Source organism: Pelodiscus sinensis, chromosome Z, assembly GCF_052426305.1.
Source record: "Pelodiscus sinensis isolate ZL-2025 chromosome Z, ASM5242630v1, whole genome shotgun sequence".
Taxonomy (NCBI): Eukaryota; Metazoa; Chordata; order Testudines; family Trionychidae; genus Pelodiscus; species Pelodiscus sinensis.
Window position 1 is genome coordinate 13,268,253 of NC_143085.1, and position 19,876 is coordinate 13,288,128.

Genomic DNA, 19,876 nt, shown 5'->3' on the forward strand with positions numbered 1-19,876 from the left:
TGAGACAGGATGTGTAGTCTCTGGGGTGGGAATGAGGGATTTGGGTGTGGGAAGGGGTGAGCGGTGCAAGCTCTGGGAGGAAATCTGGGTGCAGGAAGAGGTGGAGAAGGGGACGCTGGCTCGGGGAGGGGGGTCCAGGCCAGGCAGTGTTGGGGTATTAAGCAAGCCAGAGGCTTGTGGATGTGAGGGTGCAGGAATTTGGGTTGGGGTATGTGAGGGACTCAGGAGGCAGGGGATTCCAGTGTTTGATAGGCTCAGATCTAGGGTCTGAGGAAGGAGGAATGCAGGAATGGTTGTGGCCAGATGGGGGATTGGCCCCAATTGGGGGTTTGTTGGCCAGGCTTCGTTTTTAAATAAAATACTAAGTTAAACACAAAAAGTTTCTGCATTGTCTTTATTTATGAGAATGGCAGGGAACCTGCCTTGAGTCAGGGGTCACTGACCCATAGAAAAGTCATTTGGGAGCAGGGGACAGTACGGGGGAGGGGTGCTAGTGGGTTCCGGGGCAGGGAACAGGGTGCCAGTGGGGATACGGGAGAGGGGGCAGGGTGCCAGAAGGACAGGTTTCTGCAGCAGGGGACAGGGTGCTGGGGGGACAGGTTTCTGCAGAGGGGAGCAGGGGGACAGGTTGCTGTAGTGGGGAAGACAGGGGGACAGGTTTCTGCAGTAGAGGACAGAGTGCCAGAGGGAATTGGTTTCTGTAAGGGGGGCAGGGTGCCAGGAGGCAGGTTTCTACAGCGGGGCGGGGGGGGGGGGGACAAGGAAGAGAGAACAGGGGGGCAGGAGGGCGGGGGACAGGTTTGGGGCAAGGGAAAGGGAAGAAGGTTGGGACCAGGGAGTTCCCTACACCAGCCACGGAGGGAAGCCTCCAACCCGCACTCCCTCTGGGCTGACCTCAGGGCAGCCGGGCTGGAGCGAAGAGAAGAAGCTGCCCGGCCAGCTGGCCATGGCACTCAGCCAAGGTGCACCATGCTCCATATGGGCTGGTGCAGAGGGGAAGCTGCCTGGCCACCTGGCTAGGGCGTTCAGCACAGAGGAGGCTGAACCGTGCTCCAAATGATCGGGCGGCTTCTCCTCCGCGCCTGCCCATGGAGCGTGGTACACCATGGCCATCTGGCCATGGTGCTCAGCCAGGGTGCACCACCCTCCACATGGGCAGGTGCAGAGGAGAAGTCACCCGATCAGCTGGAGCATGGGGCAGCCTCTTTCAGCTGAAAGCCACAGCCAGCTGGCCAGGGTGTTTCAGCCCTCCCGACCTCCCAGCTCCCACCATTCCACGCAGCTACTCACCTGTGTTGCTGCTCACCTGTGTTGCTGCTCAGTGATTAGCTGCTCCTCAAATGAGGAAATCAGATTTAAATGTACTGCGCAGGTGCGCAGTTCAGAGAAGGATCAAGAGCGACTCTTAAAGCCCCTGAGATCGACCGGTAGATCGCGATCTACCGGTTGGTGACCACAGGTCTAACACAAACTAATTTATGGCCAACATAAGAAGACAGAAGAAAAACAACCATGCTATTTGGCTTTGCTCTTAGTAATAATTTGCTAAAAACAAGATACATCAGGTACAAGATGTTGGTTCATTCAAAGCATTTTCTGTAAAGTCATTCTAAAAAGATTACATTTTTGCAAGGGCTTAGAGAAAACAGAGTTTTTGTCTATTTACGCTATAGCAGTGTTTCCTAATTGGTGCAAAGCAAAAGCAAGGGTTCCGTGAGAACACGGCACTCCCCTGCCCCCTCTTAAAGTTTGGGTTGAATTGGGTTTTGGGTTTTTTTTTTTCCTGACAAATTTTACTCTGGCAAGGAGTTCTTTGAAATTCTTTCAAGCTGAAAAGGGTTCCGTGGCCAAATAAAATTGGGAAACACTGTACTATAGCAACAACATAGGTACAAGGCAAGTCTAGAATTAATACAATAGCAGATAGATAGAGCTGCATGATTAGAATGGACTGAGTTACACAAGCTACACATTCAACCCAAAATAGGGAAGCCTCAGATTGCTCTTTGGTTGTTTGAAAACAGTCTTATGCTAGCTGCAGCCATCCTTCCTTCCTAAATCAATACGACAGTTGCAGCAACATAAGGGCTTTCAGAAAGTGACAGAAGCAGCATTGTTGGGAAAACTAATGTCCTCAGTGTTCCAAAACCTTTGCTACAGTGCCTCCGTCCCTGTGAAGGGGGGGGGGGGGGGAGTCTCTCCCCAGATATTGCATCTCCTATTCTGCTATTGACTTCCCTAAAAACACTGGATCTCCATCACCTTTGATTTTAGAGCAATATGGAGTGAACTTTGTATATACTTGTCACTTAAGTGAGCAAGTCTTTTTCAGCCTGCATTTCTCAAGTCATCAGATCCAATACGAGTGGAATACAGCAAGATTATTTAATCTACTATGTTACAGTTTAAGTTTTGTTGGTAGCTGGTAATTTGAAGACAAAGTGTAAAGAAAACAAGACTGGCAAAAAGTCTAGACTATATATAGGCAAGCTTTGAAATTCTAGGACTTGGAGAAAAACTTGTGGGAGACACCATGGACAGCTCAATGAAGATTTCTGCCCACACAGCATTAGCATTGAAAGTAAATAGAATGCTTGGGTATATTTAAAATCAGATTAAGAAATTCCACAAACAACAAATGGTACTTTCCATCAGAACACTGTGTTTGATTTTGGTTACCTCATAATTGCAGATCAGAATTCAGAGAGGGGGAAATGGAGACGGTTGTAGGCATAGGAGAACCTTCATATTATTGCCTTCAGAAGTTAAAATTATTTGACCTGAAGGGGAGACCAGGGGAGTAAAAGTTTGTCTACACAGGGTATGTTCTCACTAGCCTAGCTACCCCAGCCCAAAGTCCCTAAAGTAGACATTCTGCACCAAGGTAAGAAGCAATTTGCAACAGTGAGGCATATCCCAATGAAGTCTGCATCTCCTTACAAAACATGAAGGGCTGACCACTGACAGAGGTATGATGTCACACCAGATGGACCCATGGTCTTAGACAACATGGATCACTGTTTCACTAATTTCTACCAGACTACAATGCACCAACAGTGTTTAGCATCAAATTTCACAAACTGCAAGAGTATGTAGAAAGCCTGAATCTCTATAAAGTATTTGTAACTAGTAATTCTGCTGCCTATTACACTTAGTAAAAAGAATGGATAGAAATGAAATCATTTGTCAGCTAATTTATGTAGTTAGTTTTAAAAGCAGTATTAATTTTCATGCAGAAAACGTCTTAACTAAAACACGTCAATACAAGACTTTTTTATTTTTAATATTGAAAGTATAAGGCCCTATTATACCATAAAACAATTTCATCATGGAAATCCAGTTACAACATGGCATTCCACTATGTTGGTGGGACTGTCTCTACACTGTTCAATTTAGCCATATTTTAACTGTGTTTGGGGAATACTGTCTCATAAGGAAGTCTCCCAAGATCACTGCTTCATAAAACAGTCTGCCAGGAGATCAAAGTTATGATACAAACAAGCAAAACCAAGGAGATTCAAAATTATTACTATAATCTTACACCCGTCTATTTCAACTCTAAAACGGCCAGCCACAATCAAGAAATGAACTGAATGTAAAAGCAACAGGATCCTGTCTCAAGCTATGCACTGCTACAGCTCCTCTAACGCAGTGTTCCCTGTAATCTGAATGCTTGGGTGGCCACCCAGGAGGGATTCAAATCCTGCCAAGCAGAGCACCCACAGCTGGCAGCATGTATTTCTATGGCTGATGCACATCTGCACATGCCTTGGTACACACAAAACATATTCCATACATGGATATAAACATTGAGAGAGAACACTGCTCTCAAACATTAACATTTTTTAAGAGATGAGAGAGATCTGCTGTGACACTGTTAACCTTTCTCAGCTTCTGTGTATCTGAAAGTACAATTCATAGAAATAACTTTTCAAATTTCCATATCTTGATTCGCATTCTACAGTCACTTTTAGTTCATGCACATCGTGCTACAGGAGGCACGTGACAAGGATTCATCACTATATCAGGTTGACTAGTTAGATCATTAAGTTCCTCAAATGACCAAATTCCATTTTAAAAAAAGCTACTGACACCAATTTTAATACAACCACTACCCAAACAGAACTGAGATACAAGGACAATGGGATTAAGGAGTCAGAGAGGAAGGAATCCTTTATGTGGTCAAATGAAATTTAGGGACTCAGGTAAGAAAGGAAAGCATGGAAATTTTGAATCATTCTGCAGCAACACATGGAGATCTTTCAACATTAACAATTACATATTTTCTACTGAAGTTTTCAAAGGTTATAAAAATTAACTCCCAATCTCATAAAAACCAGACTGACTAATAAAATATGACTGAAGTTTCACCTTTTTCAGTCATATCTAACATTTTATATTTACTAAAATGATGCGACAACGGCTATATAATTCACATGCACAATTTAATACAGGGAGAGGGCTTCCATCAAGAAACTGAATTTCCATTTCGCTCCGAGGCCCTAAGATGAATGCAAATTGAACTTTTCTCAATTCTTGGCCACATTAGCAATCCACATGCCACACAGACTAGCTTTAACCAGATTATTCCTCTAAAAATGCAACTTTGACCATGTTCAATTTTCTATCCAAGCTTGCTTATTCTTATTATATTGTAAATGATTTCCAGCATTAAAATAAAGTTTCCCAGTATGTTTTCCTACAGCTACATGCAGCCCCAATACCTTGGACAAAACAAAATGCGATCACATTTTCATAAAAAGGTAGTCTGACTCCCAGCTGCTAAAAAGGTTCCACTACCACATCATCTTAGGTTCACTCCCCTCATTCCCTTATCCTGAACAGTTCCTGAATGAATTTAGGGGCAAATCAGCTACACAGACTTCCTTGGTGGAAATTCATTAGTCCAACCTATAATCCAGCATTGAAAAGCAGAGTCCTTCTCATCTAAGAGTATATTCTTGAGAGTAACGGGGCACATCCTGTGGCCTCTTAAAAGACCAACACATTTATTTGGAAAAATAGTCCCGTGGTACCTTATAGACAAACAAATGCTCTGACAAAGTGGGTTTTACCCACACAAGCCCTGATAAATATGGGTAGTCTTAAGATACCACAGAACTCCTCGTATTTGCAAACACAGACTATCAAGGCTACCCCTCCGAGACATTTCTTTGGGCATAAGCTTTCCTAGGCTGGAACGTGGCCATAAAAGCTTATGCCCAAAGTTAGTCTTCAAGGTGCCACAACACTCCAAGTTGTGATTACACACAGGGGTGCACACAGGACTCCTGATAGTGTGTTCCAGCAAAAACTAAAGTGGCTACCTCCCCCCCCCCCGAAACCTGTGGGCAACGCTACCTCTCCCCCAGCACATTAAAAGGACGAGACACACCTCATCCAGCCAGAACGGTGAAAATGGGCGACAGTGAAACCCACCAACACCCCCACGCACACCCCGCTGCTCAGCGCCCCCCCCCCCCACACACACACACCACCAGGGGAACCCCTCCATGGCCCCCTCCCCCCCCAACACTGCATCGCCACGAGCCTCCCGCCCCGACACTCCCTTCTCCAATTGCAGGCCACCCACTCGCCCCCCTCCCTCAGCCCCACCCCCCCTTGCAGAGCCCCTCACCTGGCGCCCCGCCCCCCGGCCTGGCCCCTCGCGGCCCCCGTACCTGGCCGCAGCGGCTCGGTGATGCTCAGCACCAGGAGGAAGAGGAGGAGGAAGGTGCCGTTGTCCGCTTTGGGCACCATTTATCCTCCGTTCATCCTCCACCATAAATCCGGGGGAGGAAGCGGGAGAAGGAACCGCCGCGTCCGCACCGAGAGCCCCTCCCCGGCTGTGGCGGCAGCCTGCCCTGGCGCCCCGTCCGGCAGGAGGCGGTCGGCGGGAAGGTCAGGAACAGCCTCCGCGCGCCTAGGGCCGTTCGCCTGCCTCAGACTCCACACAAGATGGCGGCTCTCCTCCCCCCTCCTCCCCACAACAAAGACCGGCAGCCAATCAGCGCCGAGGGGCGGGGCTTGGGATGGTAATTTACATAGGTCTGCGTGCTTTGAACAGGGACCTACCACGGGGAGGGGGGACAGCGGCTCTAGCCATTGCTGCCAGCGGGGGGGGGGTCAGAGCTTAGAGCAGGGGGACGGGGAGGTGCAGGAGCTAAGGGGACTGCGGGGGTGAAGCAGAAGGGCAGACACGGTGAGGGACGGGCACAAGGGGTGGAGAGAGGCGGGGCAGGTGGGCAGCGGGAGGTGTTAGGAGAGGGGCTGGAGGAAGGGTGGGTGCAGGGATCAGAGAAGGGGGGACAGATTCCAGGAGGGATGAGGGGACTGAGAGGGGCAGGAGCCAGGACAGTAGAGGCGGGTGAATGTTGGGGGTCAGCTGCAGGCACCAGAAGAGTAGATGCTGCAAAGGGAGGAAGGGAGACATGGCAGCAGAGGAGAAAAGGAAAAGGTGTATTGCTTGGGTGATATGGTGGCAGCATCCAAACACGCGCACACGACCTCAATATTGGTGCTCACCACAAAACTCACTCCACTCATGGATGGAAAATCTTAGAGGGAATACTGCCGTCTACATTTGTTTTTCCTGCAGGTGTTACTGACCTGACACACATGTAAAGCAAGTGCATGTGAAGTGAGGTTCATGATGATGGCATGCAACATTGACTGTGAGAGCTTTGCACTCTCTCTGCATCCATTCAAAACACTGCTGTGGTTCAACTGGCACACCCTGCAAATTCTCAGTTCACAAGCATAATTACCAAAACTGTACTATTCTGGGAGATCATTTTGGGTATGACAGTCTTGCAGCCCACTGAAATGAAGTAGGGCCATTCATGTGGCCCACTCACTAACCTAGGTTGTCCATCACTAGTCCAGATGCATATCTGAAAATTGGTTCCATCAAGAGCATATAACTATTATCTCTATAATGGGTGCCTTCATCACATTGGGAATCCAAGATTTAATCTACATGATATGCAAATCTTTGATTAGCTATTACCAGTACCAGAGACAACCTTGTCCTCCTCCTTATATTTTAAATGAATGGTCTTTCAAGAGGTGAGCAGACCCCACCTCCTTACCAACATCTCATATGGGATGCTTTGTACACAACATTAAGTTCAAAAAATTAAAAGGACAATTATATGTAGCTGTATTAGTTCCACAATATTAGAGAGATAGCACCTCATCTCTTTAAGGACAATGAAAGTCCCTCTAAAACTATACATCTGTTAATAAGAACCCAGTCATTTGTTAGGCTACTGTGTTAAAGTTTTCTGGGGACTATGTCATTTCTTTTTCACTAAAATGTTTAATATAAGTTATAGGAGATCAGTGACTTAGTGGCATGAGCTTTGAGGTGATAAACAATCATTCCATAGTTAGTCCCTCAGTAACCCTTCTGTCAAAATCCAGCCCAAGTAAATTAGATTGCTAGGGAATTCCCTGCCCCCAAAAGAGAAATATAATTTTCTCTATCAGTCATGGAAAGGGACTAATTATTATTATTATTATTATTTGTATTGTACCTGGCACTATACAAACATAACACCAAGACTTCCTGGAAGTCCTTACACACAGACTAACTCATCTCTCTATCTATGCATTTATATCATGCTCATCAAGCTAGTGTATGAATGCCTAACTTTGTTACTACATCATAATACACAACATGAATGCCTAGAAAGATCTGTTGTGCAACTGATTCCAGCAGATCCTCATTTTATAATGAGTAAGGGTTATTTTGAAAGAAGGGTTTTCTTTCAAAATAACTGCGTCTACACAACATTTCTTTTTTCGAAATAGGGTATTTCAAAATAGTACCCAGATACAATTATGCAAATGAAGCGTAGGAAATTCAAATCCGCGCTTCATTTGCAATTTTGTTCATCTGCATTTGCATTCCTCTCTAGAAAGAGGAATGCAATGTAGACATATCGAGTACGTCTAGACTACAAGCCTCTTTCGAAAGATACTTTTGAAAAAGCCTCTTTCGAAAGAGAGCATCTAGACTACAGCCAGTACTTTGGAAAAAGCGAGCCACTTTTTCGAAAGAGAGCACCCAGGCAGTCTGGATGCCCTGTTTCGAAAAAGCAAGGTTTGTGTTATATAGCGCCTTTTTTTGAAAGAACACTTTCGAAAAAAAGGCGTTATTCCTCGTAAAACGAGGTTTTCTCCGGTTGAAAAAACTGCCATGTTCTTTCGATTTACTTTTGAAAGAATGTGGCAGCAGTCTAGATTCAGGGGAAGTTTTTTTGAAAAAAGGCCAACTCCCCAAAAGAGTTTCTTTCTTAGCATTGCAGAAATCATATTAACAATTACTGCAATCAAGCATGCAGTGGCTTAGTTTCAATAGTGCATTAGTTTCACAGTATGTGTAGACTTAATCATTACAAAACTTACTACGTTTTAAAGCAAAATAATATGAATCAGTTTGTTTTGTCAAATCTGGAATGACACAATGGCATGCCATATGCCTAACTCCATCTGGGAGGGAGAAAAGAAGAAAATATGCAGGAAACTGATTATGCACTTCAGAACATCTTTGAGGGCTCTGCAAGCGACAAGCTCTTTTGAGGGTCTGAACATGAGGTTGTGCCAAGTCCAACAATGTGGTGGTGGATTTAGATGAGGACTATCTTGGAAAATAGTAAGCTGCTAAGGAAAGAGGCTAGAATGCCTCACGGCAGCAATACTTCCTGCAGTATCACAATTTGCAGGCCTATACAGCCAGGAAAGGAGAGTGAGTTTTAATTTCACCAGGTTATGAAGAACTTTTTCCATTAATATGTGTACACACTATAAATAAGTAAGCATGTGATCCTGATATGGAGAACAGTAACTGCTTAAGGCTGTAGCTATTTTCCCTTTGTAAACCTAATTGTTCAAATAATTGATTCCTGCTCTGCAAAAATAACCCAGTCTTGAAACTTTGCATGACACGCCCCTCTCCCTGTTTAGGGATTTTCTGAGGTTTTTTGGGGGGGCGTGGGGAGGAAGGGGAATAAAAAAGACGTTTTTAAATGATGGTATCTAAAATTTGACCTCCAAGTAACAAGTTCACCACATGTTTGGGGGTTTTAAAGATGTGAAATGTTTGTAAGGAAATAATATTGGTTTGCGGAATAGCACATTCCCTACAAATGCACTTTTAGCCTTAACTCCATCTAATGAAATTTTTTGTGTTTGTTCTCTTTCTCCTCTCCAGCCTACTCCTTTGCTTTGTTACTGACTGTCACTCATTGAATCACATCTGTAATCAGACTGCATGCATCTTGAGGCAGGAACCCTGTCTTTGCCTTTATTTCTTAAAACACCTCATACTATGGGCGCTGTAGTGTACATTTAAAACAAATTATGTTTCTTATACAGCACTTTTCACAATCCACAGTAAGGTCCTTCCTCAGCTATGCTGCTTTCAGTTTAAATGCCTGAGGGCTTTTGTGACCTGTTGGGGATTAGTCTGTTAATGATTTATCTAGAATTAAGGGTCAGTGAGTAGAGGACCGTCTCTTTGGTTCAAGTGAAATTCTGGTCTCACTGAAATCAATTGAAGTTTTTACATTGATGGGTCAGAACTTCACTTTACGTGCACTATTTCAATATATTTGCATACATGTACTGGGTTAGAGTACAGCAGTCCACTTGTATCTTTTTATTCACCCTGTGACGGATTGTGCCCAGTGTATAAGCAATACGGGAGAGACTCATCTCAGACCTGCTCTTAACATGCTACAATTTGGCAGTTAAATATAAAGTAATCATCAAGGTTATTCCTTCCCCCCGCTCTACCCCCCATCCCCCCCCAAGTACCTTCTGCCACCTAAGTAAGTAGAAGTCAGTAGTAACATAAACAAATGTAAGTCCCCCACCTGTACATGGCTGGTTTCTGCTGTCAGGAATTGACCATGGCCCAACCCAAGAGAATGTTTTGCCCTCAAATGCCATTGCAGGCCTGTACGCAGGGGGTGTTTGAGAAGTGCAAATGCACCCCCCACCCACCCATGGTAGCCCAGGGGTCCAATTCCAGCTGGGCTGGAGCGGCACACTGTGCAAGCTCCCCTCTCCCCGTGCTCCAGCTTGCCAGGGAAAGGCTGGGGCTGATTCCTCCCACCTTCTCCAGGAGCAAGGCCAGGTGTGTTACTGGACCACGGTGGCAGGAGCAGGGCAGCAATCTGCCCCTCCCATGGCTCAGGCCGGACTGCCACAGCTACGGCCCAACCAGATGGGGTGATTCTGCCTCAGCCCTCTCAAGTGGCCAGGGACTTTTTGTAATATTGTTTTTCTCTTATGATATTACAACAACATCTCCGAAGGTTATTTCTATACAACCTTTATTACTGTATGCATTTTTAGTATGTTATAACAAAATCATTTTACCAATCACTGTTTCCACTCAAATTTTTCGTTAACCTCTCTTATGAACATCCATTGCATGACTCTTTTGAGTTCCTTTATATTTAAAAAAATTGTGATCCACATTTACAAAAAAGCTCACATACACACACCCCACACAAACAGAAGTTCCTTCGTATGGGCCTGCAGTCTCAAAAACTTGTAAAACTCCAGGTTTGGCCAACCTTTTCCAGTGCTTGGTTTTCCCAGCTTCACTTAGCTGTATGTCTCTGAGCTCACCACTAAAACTACTGAAGCTCTTTCACTTAATGCAAGGTGGACAGGTCACACACAGCAGAAAGTGATTCTTGCCTTACATATCTTTCCGTATCTTCGTGTATATGTACTGGCATCAGATCCTACTGCTTGCCCAAGAAGCAAGAGAGCAAATCAGCGACATTAATCTATATCTTTATCTTGGCAGCATATAATGCTATCCACAGAGCATAAGTTAGCATAAAAATAACACTACATTTGTGCCACGTAAGAATGTTAAAAATAGGTGCTGCACAGCCCAAAGAGAAGTTTGCAAGTTATCTGCATGTCTGTCCACAGGTGCATGTTGCATTAATCAGTTATCAGGAGACTTAACAGCTTCCAAATTCAATTTGGAAGGAGCTGAAAATCAGAATATTGAGTTGTTTTGATCCACTATATGAAGCTGGGAGCTTGAAGACACACGAAGGATTTGCTTCCTTTCTGAGAGGACTTAATGAGAAAAACTGGTGAATTAATCTTGGGCTCAACCTCTCCTACCTGTGACAACTTATCTGGGGTGTGTAATGAATATTACCCAGAAGGTCTCAAACAAATGCAGAGGAAGTCTTCATCCTGACCTAAATATCTGTGAAAAGTTAATATGACATATTTTCCCCTGTTTCATGACAAGAGCTGGCCAGAAGCCAGAATTTCCACTATGCAGAAAATTAATGTTTAACACAAAATTAATTCAGAATCAGAACAAAAAGACAAAATTTTGAAATTTTCCGCGAAACAAAGTTTTTGGGAAAAAATCTATTTTGTAGCAATCGAAAAAATTTTCTTTGGTAAAGTGAACAGTATTCTGTCTGTTTTGACTGTGTTTATTATGCTCTTGTTAGTTTAAACTGTAATGTGTAACATACATTCTTCTTAGAGTGATGTCCCCGTGGGTGCTCCACTGTAGGTGCTGGGCTTGCCCCAGCGCCGTAGAATGGAGATTTTTGCAGTAGCAGTACCCAGCAGGACCACGCATGTGCGGCCTTCACGCCATTTTGAGTGAGTGCGTAGTCTGGCCCCCGCCAGTTTCTCTCGACCGCCACAGGCTGCAGACGGAGTGAACTACGTCTCTTCAATTTCCTTCCTTATCGTGAGATCACCATTGTTAAAAGTTTTTGAAAGTTGTCATTCTTCCTCATTTTTACTTCCCTTAAGTATTCCTCCCAGTTAAAAAAAAAAAATTGTTTAAATACCTCAGAGCTTCTCCTCTCCTGCTCGTACCCAGTTTATTCTTACGGTCCCTCCTGCTGTACATAGTTATATATTATAGCATAGATATAGTTTCTTAGTTCTTAAAAAAAAAACACCACAAACATTGGAAATGCTGCCATCGCCCAGTTTTTAAAAAATGCGACACTTGCCGTGAGTCAATGCCAGCCTCCGATGGGCATTCTTCATGTATCCGCTGCCCATGTCCCCAGAAATGCCCACATTGTTCAAAGTTGACTGAAAGGGCCAGGAGGGCCAGGGAAATGAGGCTACAAATGATTTTGCTCGATAAAGCCCTCCAGCCGCCGCGCCCAGAGTTAGCCTCAGGAGATCAGCCCCCAAAACATAGGACCTCGTCTCCTACAGCTGTCTCACCCACAAGACCACAGGCATCACACGCCAGAGTTAGCACGGGAGATAAGCCCAGCACTTCAGGCACCGCGAAGCCGCATTTAAAGATGTCCGTGCGTCAAAACCAAAGAAACCGGAACAAGCGGCACTCACAGCGGCACTGAGGGTTGCTTCGGCACCGCCCCCTGCCAAACCTCCGGCACCGACAGACATCTCAGTACCGAGAGCATCATTGGCAGCAGCAACATCGGCACTAGTAGCCATTCCTGCCTCAGACCACACGCGGCACCAAGAGATCCGGCACCGACACCGACTTCGCACACCATCGACCCCAACGCGCATGTCTCGGCACCAAATACTCCTACACGTCGAAGTCATTCCTAATCTCTGGTGTTCTCACAGGCACCATCTCCATCTCCACCGGCACCGCAATCCCTGACACAGTACCGCGGACCCCGGCATCGATCACCATACTCTCCGCACCAGCGACTACCATCCCCTTTCCTAGCATCCTACTAAGAACACCGACAACATCACTACCAGCCTTTTTCGACTTCTCCGGCTTCATCCAGAGCCTCCTGCATCTGCTCCTGCTCCCCCCACTCTCCTAAAAGTCATCACTGAGAACATGCCCAACCTTCCTACTCCTACAGGCATTCACCACGGGACAGTGTTTACTGCCAGGACATCCGTTACCACTGTGATTCACATAGTAGGTACTCATGCCACTATAGATTGAGATTGCAAGGTAGGTCATGTTGTGACTGCGCATCTTCTAGACACTCGCCAACTCCGGCTCCTCCTACCCCAGTGGGGCAACCAATGTCCCCACCTCAACTTCCATCAGAGCCAGATGACACCCACCTTTCCACTGAGGATCATCCACCAGAGGTGTCCCCTACCAACCACTCTTCCTCCCCAGATGAAGCCGTCATTCCTGAGGACACTTCCCCACTGGATGACCTTCCCCAAGAACTTTTCAAACGAGTGGCAGTTAGCCAAGAGATACCGCTGGACAAAATAAAGGAGAAACAGCACCGTCTTCTAAAAAATCTCTAGCCACAACATAGAGCGAGGCTAGCTATCTCCTTGGACAAGGCTATACTGGAGGTCACAGAGGAAATCTGGCAAACCCCAGCCTGTGCATCACCAACCAGCAAAAAAGCTGACAGAATATTTTGTACCTCCCAAGGGCATGGAGTTCCTCTTCACTCATCCCCAGTCCAACTCTTTAGTAGTTGACGCAGCCCATCAGAGGTTAAAAACCCCACAGTACAAACACGCCTCTTCAGACAAGGACACAAAAAGACTTGATTTATTGGACAGAAAAGTTTACACATCTGCAACACTTACGCTCAGAAATGCCAACTACACGGCACATCTCTCTAATCATGTCTTTGATACATTTACAAGGCTCACACCACTGATGGACCACCTGCCGGAGTCTAAAAGGCCTATACCAAAATCGGTTGTGCAGAAGGGCTATACGTCAGCAAGAATGGCCCCCCAGATAGCGATGGATGTGGTAGATACAGCAGCCCGTTCCATGGCCACTGCAGTAGTCATGCGCTGAGCATCTTATCTACAGGCAGCGGGAGTCCCAAAGGACCTACAAAGTAAAGTCAAGGACCTACCATTCGACAGGGACAAACTATTTGCCGAAAAGACCAATAGCGTACTGCATTCCTTCAAGGATTCACGCACGACCTTTCGGACGTTGGGTATATATACCCCACCGTATAGGAGACGCCGGTATACTCCTTACCAACGACATTATGACTACCCATTTGTGAGACAACAGTGGCAACAACAACAGCAAAGAAGCTTTGACCAACAACACCCACTCCAAAGATCACAAAGGCACTGAAACCTGGGCAACCACACACAGAACACATCAAACAGCAGGTTTGATGTCTTGGTCCGGGGTACACAGACAGTCTCCTACAACAGCAGCAGTCACCACACCCTCCTCTTTCACCAAGGTTTAAAGCCACTTTACCCCCAATAGGCCACAATCACTGTGGACAAATAGGTGTTAGAAATAGTTCAATCAGGTTACTCCACCCCTTTCTCACCATTCTTCCCACTACCCTTCCCACGAAACTCTGCTAAGCATCAGTATCGATCAACTGCTCTCCTTAGGGGCAATAGAACCAGTCCCGGATGAGTTCAAGGGCAAGGGGTTTATTCCCATTATTTTCTCACTCAGAAAAAGTCGGGGGGATAGTGACCGATACTAGAGCTCCACTGTTTGAACAGATTTCTACGAAAACAACGATTCAAGATGCTGATGCTTGCTGCTATAATTCCCATATTGATCCACAGTGACTGGTTTGCTGCCCTCGACCTCCAGGATGCGTATTTTCATGTTTCAATCCACACAGCACACAGAAGATTCCTATGATTTACAGTTGGCGGAGATCATTATCAGTACAAAGTCCTACCATTTGGCCTATCGTCCACCCCCTAAAAAATCCTGGCGGTAGTGGCAGCATACCTCTGCCAACGAGGAGTAATCATATTTCCTTATCTAAACGATTGCTTGCTCAAGGGTCGCACTTGTTCCGAAGTACTCAATATGGTCAACACTACCAGGCAAACTTTCCATACCCTCGGACTTCTTATCAACAACCAAAAGTCCATTTTTCATCCGACTCAAGAGCTGGAATTCATCGGCGCATGGCTAGTTGCAATCACCGCCGGGGCATACTTACCCCTACAAAGATTCGAGGCCATTCAAGAACTCATACAAATCATTCGAGGTAGCCCAACTGTCCAGACAATCATTTGCCTAAAGCTCATTGGTCACATGGCCGCCACCACTTATGTGGTACGCTACGCCAGACTACATTTCTGCAGCCTCCAGTATTGGCTAGCTTGAGTATACAATCACACCAAATGTGACCTTCACAGGCCAGTAACCCCTCCATAATCCATCCTTCAGTCACTCATCTGGTGGATGAACCACAAAAAACTTCTTACCATTGTACCTTTTCACCAACAGCAACCCTCGCACCACATCACCACCGATGCCTCCCTCCCAGTATGGGGAGCACACATGGGCACCATGTCCACACAGGGCTGATGGTCACAATCAGAGACACGACTCCACCTTAAACTTCCAGAGCTCTGGGTGATTTTCAATGCCTGCAAATATTTCCACAAACGTATCCATAATACCACGGTGAGCATCCTCACAGATAATGTTGCGGCAATGTACTATGTGAACCGCCAAGGCAGAGCTCGATCCCGCTCCCTTTGTGCAGAGGCAATCCAGTTTTGGAACTGGTGCATTAATCACAAAATAACACCTGTGGCATCCTAAATACCTGGAATTACGAATGTCACGGCAGATTTTCTCAGCAGGCACTTCGCCCTGTATCACAAGTGGGAACTACACGATGGAGTTGTCCATGTCCTCTTCCAACACTGGAGCACTCCCTTAATAGACCTTTTCACCACTCGTCACAACAAAAAATGCCAGAAGTACTGCTCCAGGGCAGGACTCAGTCTGGGCTCCCAAGGGGATGAATGCCTCACCAGCTGGAATGGGCCTCTCCTATATGCCTTCCCACCTACAGTTCTCATTCCCAAAGTTCTGCAGAAAGTGAGAGCGGACAGGGCCATGGTCATACTGATAGTCCCAGCATGGGCACGTCAGCACTGGTTCCCCTTCCTCCAACGCATGTCACCATGCAGACAGTTTCCACTTCCAGCCCTTCCGAACCTCCTCACACAGAACCAAGGTTCATTACGACACCCCCAGATTCATATGCTGAACCTCACCACATGGTTCCTAACTGGCTGAATCCTTCTGAATCCCTTTGCTCCACACAGGTCAAACACATTTTCATCCATAGTAGATGACAAACAACCAGAAACACTTACCTTTCAAAATGGCGCAGGTTCGTCTCTTGGTGCACCACACAACAAGAGCTTCCTGAATCAATTCCTCTGCACTTTATCCTAAAACACACAGGGCTGTCATTGACATCCCCCAGGGTCTATCTATCAGCCATTTCGGCGTTCAGACAACCTATTGAGGGCACCTCCCTCTTCGCCCATCCAACCACAAAAAGATTCATTAAGGGCCTTACAAATTTAAGCCCTCCCTGTAAACCCGCTCCTCCTGTGTGGAGCTTAGATATCATACTCGAAGCTTTAACGACTCCGCCATTTGAACCACTCGCTACCATACCACTTTATCTCGAAGGTATCATCAAGCTTTCATGTGAATGAACCAATTGTCCTCCCGTCTTTTCACTCAAAACCTCACCCCTCCTCACATGCAGCGGCTCTCTATACACTTGACGTTTGAAGAGTGTCTTTTACATAGACCACGTGAAATTTTTCAGAAGAACCGACCAACTGATTGCTGAGAGATCTGGCCGAGAGATCAAAAGGACATCCAATATCATCCCAGTGAATCTCCAAACTCATAACCACCTGTATAACTGAGGCCTACGCTTCCAAGCGTATTCTGATTCCAATACAACCTCGAGCCCATTCTACAAGAGCAATGGCAACTTCAACGGCCTTCCTCAAGAGTGTTCCCCTGAAGGACATATGCAGAGCTGCCACCTAGTCCTCACACGATACCTTTATAAAACATTACGCTATACATCAGAGGAGGCATTCAGATACCGTGGTACCATCAGCAGTGCTCTGTTCAGCAGATAAATAGGGATTCCGTTCTTTTCCCTCCTTCCTGCTCAGTGGAGTACTACTGTTCAGTCACCTTCAGTGGAGCACCCACGGGGACATCACTCGAAGATGAAAGTGAAGTTACTCACCTCGGTGCAGTAACTATCGTTCTTCGAGATGTGTGTCCCCGTGGGTGCTACACTACCCTCCTTCCTCCCCACTTCGGAGTCCTTTTTCCTTTATGTCTTTCAGACTCCAAGGAGGCCTCGAGGGACTGGCAGGGGCCAGATGGTGCACTCATTCAAAATGGTGCGAATGCCGTGAATTGCCCCCACACATGCGCGGTCCAGCCGGGTACTGCTACTGCAAAAGTCTCCGTTCTGCAGTGCCGGGGCAAGCCCCGTACCTTCAATGAAGCACCCACAGGAACACATCTCAAAGAATGACAGTTACTGCATCGAGGTGAGTAACTTCGCTTTTCAAAACAAAAATCATTTCAAAGCAAAATGTTATCATTAGGAAACATATTGACCTTATCAATATGCTTAATTTCAACTTTTTTTCAAAACTAAATCCTGTTGAAATCACCACTTTGCCTCAGACTGTTTTGATTTTGACAAATCAATATTTTCCAGCAGAAAAATATTTTATCAGAAAATTTTCCTCCTGCTTTAGTTATAAAGTGTGTATCGTTCTACCCTTGCTTTTATAAAAAAAATTGGGTTTTTTTACATACCTGTAGTGTTGTTATATCAGACATAAGAACAAGGCTTGAACTCTCACTTTGTCTCTGCTGCTTCTAAGTCTATAGAATGGTGAACAAGAAAGGAGGGAAACATTTTAATGTGACCATGTTGGAGTCCATCATTTTAATTTCATAGAGGAATTAGAGCAACAATCCTGAGCATTAAATACACATTAAGCAGGGTTAATTGGATGGCATGTGAATTATATTTCACCTCTAAAAGTAAGACATCAGCTCCATTTTGATAAATGGCTTTTGAGTCTGCTGTTGAGATTTTTAACATGTAAGGTTCCACATGGGCATGTTTACCAGACTTCTATCCAAAGCACATCTTGAAACACCTGTTGCAGATTCTGTATGCCAGCTCTGAGGAATAGCTGATCTCTTTAGGAATGTGGCAGTGGGTCTGGCTTTTTAGTTGTGACTTGGAGACATAGAATCCATGGTTTACATCACCAGACTAGAAGTCAAAAGATCTGGGTTCTTTTCTGCTTTATGCTACTTGACTTTGGACCTCAGTTTCTCAAATCAGAAAAATTGAAGCAATACCACCTCCTTTTGTAAAGGGCTATTTTAATGGAGTCTGCCTCTAGTAAATACTGGTCTCACAACCATCTAAACTCCCCATTGTTCTGGGTTTGGTCAAACTTTTTGAGTGCTAGGCATCCCCAGCTCTGCATAGTTGTTGTCAGTCACAAATCACTATGATGGAGTTCCCAATATACATGCTGAAGTTTTATTGCTTATGTGATTGGGTCATGATCAGCTAGGAATGAACATGGTCTTATTTTTCCCTTTACATAACCTCCTCTTCCTATGTACAAACCTGACATCAATACAGCTATCCACTCCAAGGAAAGTACTTTAGACAATTCAAGTGCACGAGGCTGTGATAGAGGCACAAAATAACAGGCTCTGAAGCAGGTATAAATAATACCTAAGTACTAGGCTGAGCACATAATTGAAAGAAGCGATTTTAGTTTCAGAACCAAACAGGAGATCTTTATAAACCAACCTCTTTCCCCTTGTAAGATAGAACAATCCTCTATTAAGGAGTTCCAGAACACGAGGGGGATGTCTCTTCTCATCAATATGTGGAAATATTACTGTCTCTGTGCTTGGCTTTCACTTTATAATGCCACTGAATTATACAGTCATCCACCACTCATGACAACATTGCTTTATGACCTCACCTGCCAACAGTATCAATTAAACAATGCCAAGAGTTTTCATATCAGTAACCTCCAAAGGACTCATGCACCAGAGCCAACCATGATGCGGTGCAAAGGAATACACTGCTAGCTTATGTACAGATGAGTGGTAGTTTTCATCTTCCGAGGCACTTGTTGCTTCTGGCACCATGGATGATGCTGCAGTTCTTAAGAGGAAAGGCTACATCATGGGGAGCAATTTAGGAGAGAGCTCTTTTGCGAAAGTCAAATGTGCCTACTCTGAGCGCCTGAAATTCCACGTAGCAGTGAAGATTACAGATAGGAAAAAAGTTCCTCCTGAGTTCTTGGAAAAATTTCTCCCCAGGGAATTAGAGATATTGGCAACAGTGAGCCACTGTTCTATCGTCAAGATCTATGAGATCTTTGAGACATCTGGCAAAGTCTACATAGTCATGGAGCTTGGTGTACGAGGAGACTTACTAGAGTTCATCAAGAGAAACAGAGGTCTACCAGAAGAAGTGGCACGCAAGATGTTTCGCCAGCTATGTTGTGCTGTCAAATACTGCCACGATTTGGATGTTGTTCACAGAGATCTGAAATGTGACAACATCCTCCTGGATAAAGACATGAACATCAAACTGTCTGACTTTGGCTTTTCCAAACGCTGCTTCCGGGATGAGAATGGGAAAATGATCCTCAGTCAAACCTTCTGTGGTTCTGCTGCATATGCCGCTCCTGAAGTCATAGAAGGCATTCCTTATCAGCCCAAAGTTTATGACATATGGAGTCTGGGTGTCATTCTGTATGTAATGGTTAGTGGATATATGCCATATGATGACTCCAATGTTAAGAGAATGCTACGCTTTCAGAAGGAACATCGAGTGATCTTTCCTGAGTCTTTCACACATGAATGCAAAGATCTTATTTTCCGAATGCTGCAGCCTGATGTGTCTCATCGGCTACGAATCGAAGATGTTTTGAACCATTCTTGGGTGCAGGGGAAGCGCCAGAAGCCAAACACCATGCTTCCCTAATCAAATAATAAACCACTAGGCACAAACAAAAGGTAAGGCATATCTGTTTCTAGAGGCTC

The 19,876-nt window shown here is 45.3% G+C and overlaps 2 protein-coding genes and 1 long non-coding RNA gene across 12 annotated transcripts in view; 1 reads left to right on the forward strand and 2 right to left on the reverse strand.

Annotated features, from left to right (window-relative positions):
- The window catches only part of DGCR2 (DiGeorge syndrome critical region gene 2), a 106,130-nt gene extending 100,138 nt beyond the window's left edge, over positions 1 to 5,992 (reverse strand). For 2 of the 10 annotated variants that reach the window (XM_075898233.2, XM_075898230.2), the window contains exon 1: positions 5,682 to 5,987. In XM_075898233.2, the coding sequence (XP_075754348.1) occupies positions 5,682 to 5,760 (79 nt within the window). In that variant the 5' untranslated portion in view covers positions 5,761 to 5,987. Of the gene's footprint in view, positions 1 to 5,681 lie in introns of all 10 variants that reach the window. The other 8 variants (XM_089775268.1, XM_075898232.2, XM_075898226.2 and 5 more) reach the window with 6 other exon arrangements.
- Positions 5,993 to 11,476: 5,484 nt separating this feature from the next.
- On the reverse strand, positions 11,477 to 18,740 carry LOC112547706 (uncharacterized). Its single transcript, XR_012895966.2, has 3 exons — positions 18,627 to 18,740; positions 17,603 to 17,671; positions 11,477 to 11,822 (listed from the first exon to the last, which is right to left on the reverse strand). It is a non-coding gene; the product is annotated as an uncharacterized LOC112547706 (long non-coding RNA).
- A 100-nt stretch (positions 18,741 to 18,840) lies between these two features.
- On the forward strand, positions 18,841 to 19,848 carry LOC102459434 (testis-specific serine/threonine-protein kinase 1-like). The gene has a single exon (XM_006134795.3). It carries the CDS (start codon positions 18,972 to 18,974, stop codon positions 19,815 to 19,817), a length of 846 nt encoding a protein of 281 aa, XP_006134857.1. The 5' UTR covers positions 18,841 to 18,971; the 3' UTR covers positions 19,818 to 19,848.
- Positions 19,849 to 19,876: the final 28 nt, after the last annotated feature.

Excerpts from the sequence above, each read along its gene's own strand:
- LOC102459434 (XM_006134795.3), top strand. The coding sequence starts at position 18,972 with ATGGATGATGCTGCAGTTCTTAAGAGGAAAGGCTACATCATGGGGAGC.